General features: G+C 55.6%; 2 protein-coding genes across 2 annotated transcripts; one reads left to right on the top strand and one right to left on the bottom strand.

The window, feature by feature from the left end:
• Positions 1-1,130: 1,130 nt before the first annotated feature.
• On the top strand, positions 1,131-6,952 carry GLA (galactosidase alpha). Its single transcript, XM_058032403.1, has 7 exons — positions 1,131-1,300; positions 1,755-1,929; positions 2,092-2,269; positions 3,735-3,826; positions 4,640-4,801; positions 5,383-5,580; positions 5,735-6,952. Exons 1-7 carry the CDS (start codon positions 1,131-1,133, stop codon positions 5,996-5,998), a joined length of 1,239 nt encoding a protein of 412 aa, XP_057888386.1. The 3' UTR covers positions 5,999-6,952.
• A 941-nt stretch (positions 6,953-7,893) lies between these two features.
• On the bottom strand, positions 7,894-10,755 carry RPL36A (ribosomal protein L36a). Its single transcript, XM_058032422.1, has 5 exons — positions 10,700-10,755; positions 10,357-10,462; positions 9,624-9,691; positions 8,048-8,170; positions 7,894-7,962 (listed from the first exon to the last, which is right to left on the bottom strand). The coding sequence occupies exons 1-5, from the start codon at positions 10,700-10,702 to the stop codon at positions 7,942-7,944; spliced, it is 321 nt and encodes a 106-aa protein (XP_057888405.1). The 5' UTR covers positions 10,703-10,755; the 3' UTR covers positions 7,894-7,941.
• Between the last annotated feature and the right edge of the window lie 71 nt (positions 10,756-10,826).

Genomic DNA, 10,826 nt, shown 5'->3' with positions numbered 1-10,826 from the left:
CCTGTCCCTGTGACCCTGTCCCTGTGATCCATCCCTGTGATCCCGTCCCTGTGATCCCGTCCCTGTGATCCTGTCCCTGTGACCCTGTCCCTGAGATCCTGTCCCTGTGACCCTGTCCCTGTGATCCATCCCTGTGACCCTGTCCCTGTGATCCATCCCTGTGATCCCGTCCCTGTGATCCTGTCCCTGAGATCCTGTCCCTGTGACCCTGTCCCTGAGATCCTGTCCCTGAGATCCTGTCCCTGTGACCCTGTCCCTGAGATCCATCCCTGTGACCCTGTCCCTGTGACCCTGTCCCTGAGATCCTGTCCCTGTGACCCTGTCCCTGAGATCCTGTCCCTGTGATCCCGTCCCTGTGACCCTGTCCCTGAGATCCTGTCCCTGTGATCCTGTCCCTGTGACCTGTCCCTGTGATCCATCCCTGTGACCCTGTCCCTGTGACCTGTCCCTGTGATCCCGTCCCTGAGATCCATCCCTGTGACCTGTCCCTGTGATCCTGTCCCTGAGATCCGTCCCTGTCCCCCAGGAGCAGAGCCTGTCCCCACCCGGCTCCCCCTCCTGCCACGGAGTTGTGCAGAGCCATAAGGACCCCCCTGAGCTTCCTTTCCTCCAGGCTGAGCCCCCACACCTCCCTCAGCCTCTCCTCACGGGATTTGTGCCCCAGACCCTTCCCCAGCTTTATTCCTTCAGCAGCTCCACATCCCTCCTGGGCTGAGGGGCCAGAGCTGGGTACGGGTGTGGCCTCAGCAGCGCCGAGCACAGGGGGACAAACACTGCCCTGGCCCTGGTCCACTCTATTGCGGTACCGGCCGGGTGCCAGCGGTCTCTCGGCCAGCTGGGCCCCTGCACAGGGCCGGTGCCGCCCCGGGCGCGGCTCCCCCGGCACCTCCGGGCAGCAGCTCCGGCACAGCCCGACCGCGCCGCCATGGGCCCCTCACACCGGTCACGTGACACCGCCACACCTGACCCGCGATAGGGGGCGGGCCGCTGCGCGCCTCGCAGCTCGGGATTGGCGGAGGGGCGGGCGGTGCCGCACGGCGATTGGTCCCGCGGTCAGCCCTGCCCGCCGACTCCCTGAGGATTGGGCATGCGGGCTGTCAATCAGCGGCAGTCGGCGGCGCGGCGGGGCGATGGCGGCCGCACGGTGGATGCTGCGCTGGGTCGCGGCGGCGGTGGCCGCGGTGGCGGCGGCGCTGGCGCTGGACAACGGCCTGGCGCGGACACCGCCCATGGGCTGGCTGCACTGGGAGCGCTTCCTCTGCGCCACCGACTGCGCCGCCGAGCCGCGCCGCTGCGTCAGGTACCGCCGCAGGGGCACGGGGAGCACGGGGCAGCGCAGTCACGGACAGCCGGCCCGGTGCCTTGGCAGCCGATGTGCCTTCCCGGGTAGCGGAGAGCCAGTCCCCGGCAGCCGCTGTGCCTTCCTGGGTACCGGACAGCCGGCCCGGTGCCCCGGCTCCCGCTGTGCCTTCCCAGGTAGCGGAGAGCCGGCTCGGTGTCCCGGCCCCCGCTGTGCCTTCTCCGGTAGCGGGCAGCCGGCTCGGTGCCCGGCAGCCGCTGTGTCCTCCCCGGTAGCAGACAGCCGGCCCGGTTCTCCGGTCCCCGCTGTGCCTTCCCGGGTAGCAGAGAGCCGGCCCGGTGCCCCGGCAGCCGCTGTGCCCTCCCCGCGCTGCCCCCGGCCGCTGTGCCCGCGGCTGTGCCGGTGGTTCACAGCTGACGTTCTCCGCTTTCTTTGCCGGTGGTGCCGTGGCCAGCGAGCAGCTGTTCGTGGAGATGGCTGACAGGATGGCTGCCGAGGGCTGGAGGGACGCCGGGTACGAGTTCATCTGCATCGACGACTGCTGGATGGCCCCGACGCGGGACAAGCAGGGCAGGCTGCAGGCGGACCCCAAGCGCTTCCCCGGGGGCATCCGCAAGCTGGCCGACTACGTGAGTGCCACACGGTGTCACCGGCGGGGAGCAGGGGAGGGCTGGCTGGGTGTCACTGCTGAGATAAGGCCCTGCCTGCCACTGTGAGGTTTTGCTTCCCTCGCTGCCCTAAATCCCCCTGCCTTGAGGCTGCCCCATGCCAGGGCCTGTTTCTGTCTGCAGGTTCATTCCAAGGGTCTGAAGTTGGGAATCTACAGCGATGTTGGGAGCAAGACCTGTGCTGGCTTCCCTGGCAGCTACAACCACTATGACCTGGATGCCCAGACATTTGCTTCCTGGGGTGTGGACCTGCTCAAGTTTGATGGCTGCAATTCTGAGTCACTGGATCTGCTGGCAGAAGGTGGGCACGGGCTCAAGGCAGCTATTCCCATGGCTGGGAATATTCTGCAGGCAGCAGCAATTCTAGGCCCAGCATCAGGCTCCAGGGATTTTCCCTTAGCATACTCATTTAAGGGACTTGCTTACAAAAGCAAATCTGAGGCTCTGTTCTCAAGGCCAAGGTGTTGAGTGTTGCTGTGTTAAGTGTTTTTACCTGCTCAGTCTCCTGGAGCTGTCCTTCAAACTCAGCTCAGAAAAGGAGCTGTGAGCCCAGAGCCTGGATCAGGCTGAGCACAGACCCATCAGCTGTGGGCTCTGGGAGGGCTGTGCTCCCTCAGCTCTTAACTCAGCACAGGCTTTGCCCTTCTCCAGGGCCTGTACTGCAGAGCCCAGAGCATCTCACACACTTAACCCTCAATCCCTGTGGTGGGGCCTTGTCAATGTGAATCAGCCTGAAGCTAGAAAAGTTCGTGTCAGCCACTAAAGGAGCAGTTAGGAGGGCTTTTAACAGATAAAAATGTAGGGAATTATGGCATAAAAATCCTACTGGGGTTTTCCTCTTAAAGCACACCAGTGTAAATACCACTTCAGAAGTGATTTGCACAAAGGCTGAAAGCACAGCAGCTCCCTGTGCTGAGGCAACTTGGCCACAAGCCTCTTCTGAAGCACAGGCAAATCCCAGTGCCACAGGAGTGGATTTATGGGAAGAACACTTTAACTTAGAAAGCTTTTTCCTCTTGACTATGCTCTCTGACTGCTGGCACAGTCTGCACCACCACATTTGACAGCAGGAGCCCTGCACAAAGTCCTGTCTCTGCCTGGCAGGGAGAACCTGCCCAAGTGACAATGCCATCAGAGCCAGATGGTGGGGCATATGCCAACTGCCACAGACAGGAGCACAGCTCAGCACCCTGAGTGACAGCTGAGCTGAGAGCTCCTGCTGGATCATATGTGTAACCCAGATACAATGCAGTTGTACTGAAGCAGTTCCAGAGGAGAGAACAGACTTTTCGTTCCCTCTCTGCCAATTGGAAGGGACTGAACAGGGCTGTTTGGGGACAAGGACAGGAAAAACTCGAGCTCTTGCATTCCTGCCCAGTCCATATGGCGCAAGGGCCTCGTGAGAACCTACTCCTACATCACCCAGCAAAGCTGCACTGCCTGATAGATACTGACTCGTGTTTCCTGGCTATCTAGAGGAAAAATGGCATACAGGAATGCTTTTAACCTCTTCCCCTGGCTGTATGTACAAAGGGATCAGCAGTCTTGGAGCAACAGCCTGCCCAAGCAAAGCTCCTGTCCCTGGGAGGCAGGTGACCAGCTGCAGACTTTAAATTCTCCTGTTCCCCCTGTGGTGTCTCAACCACAAAAATGTGTTCAATCTTAATTTTGCAAGAGTTGAACTGAAACCTGAACCTGTGACATTGGCTTAGTTCTGCTGTGTGACCAGGGAGGTTGTGTAAGCTCTGTCTGTGCTCTTCCTCTAGGGTACAGGCGCATGTCTGTGGCCCTGAACAGGACTGGAAGAAGCATTGTGTACTCCTGTGAGTGGCCTTTCTACCTCAGGCCTGTGCAGCAGGTAAGGAGTGCCTGCAAGGTTTATCCTGGGGCTCAAGTGGGAAGAGAAGAACATTTAACATTGCAGAACAGCACCCTGAGAAACTTGCTGCTCTCTGTTCTGACTAAAATGGAAGAAAAAACCTTTTCTTCCAGAGCCTTGAAGCATTACTGAAGCAGTAGGATTCTGCAGCATGAAAGCACAGCCCAGATGGAGCATGCCAAAAAAACCCCAGCATCCATCTGCTTCCTCTCTCCAAGGAGCCAAGCAGCAAACCACTGGCAGTGCAGACACACGGCCTAGCAGATAGCTCAGGGCAATTCCTCCTGGACATAGTGCTGCAGGCTCAGCCTTACAGACAGCTCTGGGGACCACCAGAGAGGCTTTGTGACATCCCCCACATTGTTCAGTGACAAATTTCTGCCAGCCAGGGTCTGGGATTGACACACTGCCCTCCACCCACACCTGGAATTAAATGCATTACTCATGAAAGGGTGTAAACCCAAGAAATAGCAATAATTACTGGGATGTTACAGTTAGATCCCATGGGCCTTGTCACACCTTCAGTAAAATTGGGAAGGAATTTTGTAACAGAGCTGGTGGTCACAACTGTTCTCCCAAGGGGAGCAATAGTGTTGTCTAGACCATGTCAGAGTGGAGTTACTGGGCACAAAGCATCCAAGGGAATCAACATGCACTGCATCATTTAGATAGCTGGTGATGGAAGGTTCTCCCCTGGTTCTCCCCCAAGCTACCTCTGGTCCAGTCTAGCCTTGTTGACACTCCTGTTGTACAGCCAGGTGCTCTGTCTAATCACACTCATTGTTCTGGCAGCCCAATTACACAGAGATCAAACAGTACTGCAACCACTGGAGGAACTTCTATGATGTCTATGACTCCTGGAGCAGCATCAAGAGTATCTTAGACTGGACAGCACTTCACCAGGACACCATTGTGAAGATAGCTGGGCCAGGGGGCTGGAATGATCCTGACATGGCAAGTACAGCAGCAACCACCCCACTTGAAGCATCAACAAAAAAACCTTCCCTCAGCTGCAGGCTGAGAATGGGGAGGGAGAGAACTGGGGGAGAAACACTGAGGGGAGGGGCTCTGATAGGACCCCTAGGATCAGGATCTTGGTGAGAAGGTCCAGGGTGGAAAGGGAAAGAGAACTGCAGCTCTGGGTGGTACCAATGAAGCACCATCTTTGTGTCACAGCCTCCACAAGCAGCACCAGCTCAGGACACAGGTGTGACATTGGGGGACAGTCTCCAAAGTGCTGATGTCCCACCACAGTGAAAACCCTTGGGTGCCAGCACTGCAAGAATCTGGATCCAAAAGCATTCTCAAACACTGCCTAGCCCCTTAAAGAGCTCCCTTCACTTCCAGCAGGAACTCAGCCTAAACTGCCACGCAGTCAGGCCTTGCTGTTCCCAACCGGCTGGTCCTGCTCCTGGCCCTCAGCCTATCTAGCCAGGCTCCAAAGAGAGGTCCCACCCTGTGATTTCCTGGTGCTGGTGGCCCAGATTGTCCCCAGCAGTTAGTGTTACCAGGCCCTTTTTGTTTGCTTGTCATAGCTGGTGATTGGAAACTTTGGGCTGAGCTGGGACCAGTCGGTGACTCAGATGGCCATGTGGGCCATCATGGCCGCCCCCCTGTTCATGTCCAACGACCTGCGGCACATCAGCCCCGAGGCCAAGTGGCTGCTCCAGAACAGAGAGGTGATTGCCATCAACCAGGACCCCCTGGGCAAGCAGGGATACCAGCTTTTCAAGGTACAGCAGGAGGGGGGTAGGGAGGGATGGAGAGGTGCTCAGGGTTTGGGAAAGGAGCCTATGTGTTCCTGAAGCCTGCTGGAACAGACAGGCATGAAGATCACCACTTCAGCCCTCCCACAGCCCTGGGTTTGTTTTGTTTTCTCCTTGGCAGGACAAGAACTTTCAGCTGTGGGAGCGGCCCCTGTCTGACCGAGCCTACGCTGTGGCAGTGCTGAACCAGCAGGAGATTGGAGGGCCCCAGAAATTCACCTTCTCCCTCACCTTCCTCGGCAATGGGCTGGCCTGCAACCCAGCCTGCTCCATCCAACAGGTGCTGCCAGCCAGCAGGGACTGTGGTGTGTACAGCTGGATGTCCTCCCTGAGCCTGGAGGTGAACCCCACAGGCACCGTGCTGCTCAAAGTCCTGCCAGTATAGGCAGCACAAAGACAATCTTTTCCTAAGCCTTAGGCTCTGTTTGAAGTTGAGGCAGGAAATTGTTCTCCTTCTTCCAAGCAGGTGCCTTTCTTCTCAGGCATTCATTATCTGAACCTTCCGCTGAATGTGACAAATTGCCATCACTCCATCATCAAGAGGTGACAGAGAAAGGGTGAAAGCAGAGCAGGGCCCCTTTCCCTGGCATCTCACCCAGCTCCTCCTCCAAGGGGCTGGAAGGGCTCCAGCAGGGCAGCAGCTCCTGTTTACACCCACTGCCACTACCGAGCAAGGAAAGGCAAGGGATGCACAGGCAGCACCTTACAGCTGTCCTGGAGCATTTTAGGGACAATAGGGAAACATACCTTGGCCACCTTGCTCTCTTTTCCAGACCAGGACACACAGTCCAAGAAAAGCTGCTTCCATCCCCACTAAAGAAACCAAACACTTGACTCAGAGCATGGACATGGCACTTCCATCTTCTGACAACTCAGGGACTGACATGGACAGTTGCACTTCTCAGCAACTTCCTTGACAGCTGCTATCAGGCCTTAGGACTCAAGTTTTTGAGGGTTTCCCCTCACTCCAGGAATCTCTCACCAGTGGCTGTCACTTCCCTTTAGATGACAACTCCCTCTCTACCCCTTCCTATGGCCACTGGAGTCCCCTTGCTTCATGAATCCTGCCTCCCAGAAATCCCTGAGTGCTTGCTTCCCACTGCTGGCAGCAGCCTTTAGGTTGAATAACACGGGCTCTCCAAGACAGGAGATGAATAATCACTTAAGCAAACATCATGTGCAAATATATTTTCTGATTACAATACAATCAGGATTTCTTGATTTGTTCTTCTGTGATTAAGCACTTTGATTAAAATCCCTTTAAAATCTAAGCTTTTTTTACTTGCAGTGTACAAGAGTACAGCATGGTATCTGAAATTAAATAATGATTTAGAAAACAGGCCAGTTTGTTCCAGTCATGTAAGTTTTTGTGACATTTGTAACCAGAAACAGCACTCAGTGAAACTGATGTAATACAGCTGTACAGTCCACCCCACAGGCCAATGCCACCACTGCCTATACAAATCTGACAATGCCATCACATCAGCCAATATTTAAATGGGCAAAACCACAGATTCCCTTACAGCTCAGTAACTGAGTGCTCTCAATCATGAGGAAGATGTGAAGAGGCATCTACCCATCCTCCAGCTCCATTTTCACTACAAGAAGTTGCCCGTAAGGGTGAACTCTGCATTGCATTCCCAGCACCTGCTAACAGTAGACTTCCTACTCACAGAAATGTTCCTCTCTACGGGGAACTAAGCTGTCCTGGAGGCTGTCCCCACAATCTACCACACTCTGCTTGTTGCCCATTTGAAACTTCACTGCTGTGCTTGGCCTTCTTCCTTCAAGGAAGATGCAAAGGGGAGCCAGCAGCAGTTGGCACAGGGGAAGGCAGCTGAGGCCTGTTACACCCTGTGCCAGGGGCAACCACAGGCATGGAGCTGTCCCCCACCTCTCTGAGCTGCCACAGCTAATGGCACCTGCCTCATTACCTAGTTAGGGACCTGCTTAATGGTGCAGGTTCAAACCCACTGGCTGCTCCAAGGCCTTTGCTGCTCAGGGCAGTACAGCTGTCTGTAAAAAGGGGCCTACAGCCAAGTGCAGGGGCTGTTCAGGGGAGTTCATCAACGAGCCTGCACCATGTTCATGCACAGAAGTCACTGGCACTCATTACAGAACACCTCTTGAAAACACAGTAAAGAGATACCAGCTACTGGCAGGGAATTTTCAAAAGCCAGCTTAAAAACTGCTCTGTTAAATGGTTTTGCAAGCTCCCTGCTGAGCTGATGTACTCACAGCTCCCACCCCAAGAGAAAACACATGAAGAAAAGCAAGGGATCAATCTAATTACTTTAATACGGTCCGTAACGATGAGCAGGACGATGCTCAGAACTGGATCACCTGGCCCTGTAAGAAACAAGAGACAAGAGTGAGTTTATTCACCACTGAGTATTGCCCCCCTTTCTCAGCCACTCACAGAATACAAACTCACCTTTCTCTTCTTGTCTCCTCCCAGCTCAAAGTGCTTGCACCTCTTAATTGCCAGCATCCTCTTGGACCTGCAGTTGGGCTCCACACACTCCAGCCTCAGCACAATCTTCTTGGTGGTCTTGGCCTGGGAGGAGGAGCAGGGTGTTTCAATGAACCACACATCCCCAAGCAGACAAACTCTCAGGGAGAGCTTGTTCCCTGCACTCCTGAACATTCAGTTTGTTCCCAAAGCACAGAGGGAGAGTACAAACACAGGTAGGCTCCCTCCACTGAAAAGGATCAGTACAGGAGTGAAGTGGATTGGTATCCTCACAAAAAGGGCACTGGCAAAAGCATTCAGTGGGGCAGGGCTGGTTCCTGCAGGGATCAGCCATGCTGGAGAAATCTGTTCCACTGAACAGAGCAAGAAATTCACACTTTTACAGTGTGGAAGCACAGACCAGCAATGCTCAAGAGAAATCCAGAAGAAAACTGGACAGAAGAAACACCTGGAAGCAACACTGGCAAATTTCTCTGAAGGAGCAGTGACACAACAGGCTCAGTGCACACCTGCAGCTACTCAGAAGCTGGATGGAACCTAAAAGACTGCAGAGGGGAGAATCCAAAGCTGGGAGGCTGCTGTAGCAGCTGGACAGGGCTGTAACCAGCAGCTAAAAACCTCAGCCAAGCATCCATACAATGCTGACTGGGAAAAAACAGAAATGAGAATTGCAATGTACAGGTAGAGAGTGCCAGCAGTGCAGCTGCTTGGTGTACCCTGCTTGCAGAAGCATTTTCTGTGAGGTCTCCCCACTTCCTGGCACAAAGTCAACTTGAAACCCGCTGCCTCATTTTTCCTTCTTGCTGGAAGGCTTCCTGTGCACCTCCAGCAGGACACCAGGGCTTCCCAGCAAGGAGCCAAGCAGCATTATGAGCACAACTAAATAATTCACACAAAGTAACAAACCCACCCACTGGGGTTTGCTTCCCTGCTGTAAATACCACACCAACCAAGCAGACAGCTCCTTTCCCTTTGGCAAGCCCTTCCCCTGGGGCAAGCAGTGAAGGAAACGTTCCTTTCACTGCAAATATCCCACTCCCCTGCAGCACCAAAGCTGAGAACCTGCTCTGCAAACACAGCCCAAGTCACCCTGCAAATGAGGAGCATCTCCATGAGCAGCACAGCAAGGAGACGAGCTGTGCTCTTGATGGGAGCTTACAAGGGAGATGGAGGATTTTACACGAGCACAGAGTGACAGGGCAGTGGGAAATGGCTTCACACTGACAGAGTAGGAAGAAATTCCTTCCTGCAAGGGTGGGGTGGCCTTTGCACAGGTTACCCAGAGAAGCTGTGGCTGCCCCTGGATCCCTGGCAGTGTCCAAGGCCAGGCTGGGACAGTGGAAGGTGGTCCTGCCATGGCAGGGGGCTGGAATACGATGGTCCCTTCCAACCCAAGGCATTCTGTGACGAGGAGGGGACACCTGCAGTGCCAGCACAGCACTGCCCTAGCACAGCCAGAGCAGAGAATGAGGAACCTCCCTCAGCTGGGCATGGGCTGCCAGGGAAGTTCCTGTTCCTGAGGAGCAAACTCACTCACCTTTTTACGGAAGATGGGCTTTGTCTGGCCCCCGTACCCGCTCTGCTTCCGATCATAGCGCCTTTTTCCTGTGGGGAAAACAGCTCTGGTCAGGCAACAACCCAGGAGATGCTCCAGGCACAGCTGGCACTGCCTAAATCCCAGTACAGCCCAGCAGAACCAGTGCCACGGCTCTTGTGCTGTCCCCAAAAGTGGAACCTTCCCCTCTCTGTGCACCCAACAGACACACAAGGTCTAGGCACTTGATTTGTTCACAGTTCTGTGCAAAGAGTGATTCATGTTAATTCCTCAAAGCCAGCACACAAAGGGTTTAAAATATTTATACAGTCCTTTTCAGGTGATATTCGCATAATTAATCCACATCAGTACTGCCAGAGCTACCACTGGATTCACTTTCTTTCACATTTTAAACTCACAGCAGGGCTCTCCCTCGGGCTGGCCAGCCTGGGCTCCAGTTGCGCTTTCCCAGCCAGCTAGATTTACCCAGAGCACATTCCCTAATTAGTTAAAACATTTCTATACGACAACCATCTGAAGCCGCCTTGGGCTGACACGTCCTTAGTCTTTCTCCCTTTCTCACATTTGTATAGTTCCCTTTATTGTACAGCACATCCTTTAGGCCAAGCTGTCCTCCCCAGCCATACAAATGTTCCCAATGTACACCAGCCGTGCAGGGCACGCCACACCCGGCCCGCACTCAGCTCCCCTGGGCCCGGAGCGAGCCCGCGCTCACCCTGCGCGTAGAGCGAGTCCTTCCCCTTCTTGTACTGCGTGACCTTGTGCGGCTGATGCTTCCCGCACTTCTTGCAGTACGTCCGGCGGGTTTTCGGCACGTTCACCTGGAGGAGAAGGAGAGAAGCCGGTCACGGCCGCTGCGCATACGCCACATCCCGCTCCCAAGGCCCCGCTCCCGCCCTCCCCCTTCCCTCGGGCCCTGCGCTGCCATCCGGGGATGGGTAAGCCCCGGCACCGGCCTGGCCGCCCAGCACGCACCCATGGCAGCGGAGGGAGCCCGGCCCGGCGCAGCCGCGGGGCGGATGGCGGCGGATAGAGCCCGGCCCAGCCCCGGCACTCACCATTTTGGCGGCGGCGGCCCGGAGAGGAGGAGCTGACCGGAAGCGGAAGTGAATGCGAGATGAGGACCATAGAGAGGAGCGCGCAGGGCACGGCGCCCCCTGGCGGCGGGAGGAGAGCAGCCATGGG

The sequence above is a fragment of the Melospiza georgiana genome, chromosome 12, assembly GCF_028018845.1.
Source record: "Melospiza georgiana isolate bMelGeo1 chromosome 12, bMelGeo1.pri, whole genome shotgun sequence".
Lineage (NCBI taxonomy): Eukaryota > Metazoa > Chordata > Aves > Passeriformes > Passerellidae > Melospiza > Melospiza georgiana.
This window is presented reverse-complemented; position numbering and strand designations above follow the sequence as displayed.

Excerpts from the sequence above, each read along its gene's own strand:
- RPL36A (XM_058032422.1), bottom strand. Across the intron at positions 9,692-10,356 it reads GGACTCGCTCTACGCGCAGG|GAAAAAGGCGCTATGATCGG; the intron begins GTGAGCGCGGGC and ends TTTTCCCCACAG. Across the intron at positions 8,171-9,623 it reads AGCCCATCTTCCGTAAAAAG|GCCAAGACCACCAAGAAGAT; the intron begins GTGAGTGAGTTT and ends TCCTCCTCCCAG.
- GLA (XM_058032403.1), top strand. The coding sequence starts at position 1,131 with ATGGCGGCCGCACGGTGGATGCTGCGCTGGGTCGCGGCGGCGGTGGCC. Across the intron at positions 1,301-1,754 it reads GAGCCGCGCCGCTGCGTCAG|CGAGCAGCTGTTCGTGGAGA; the intron begins GTACCGCCGCAG and ends TGCCGTGGCCAG. Across the intron at positions 5,581-5,734 it reads AGGGATACCAGCTTTTCAAG|GACAAGAACTTTCAGCTGTG; the intron begins GTACAGCAGGAG and ends TCTCCTTGGCAG.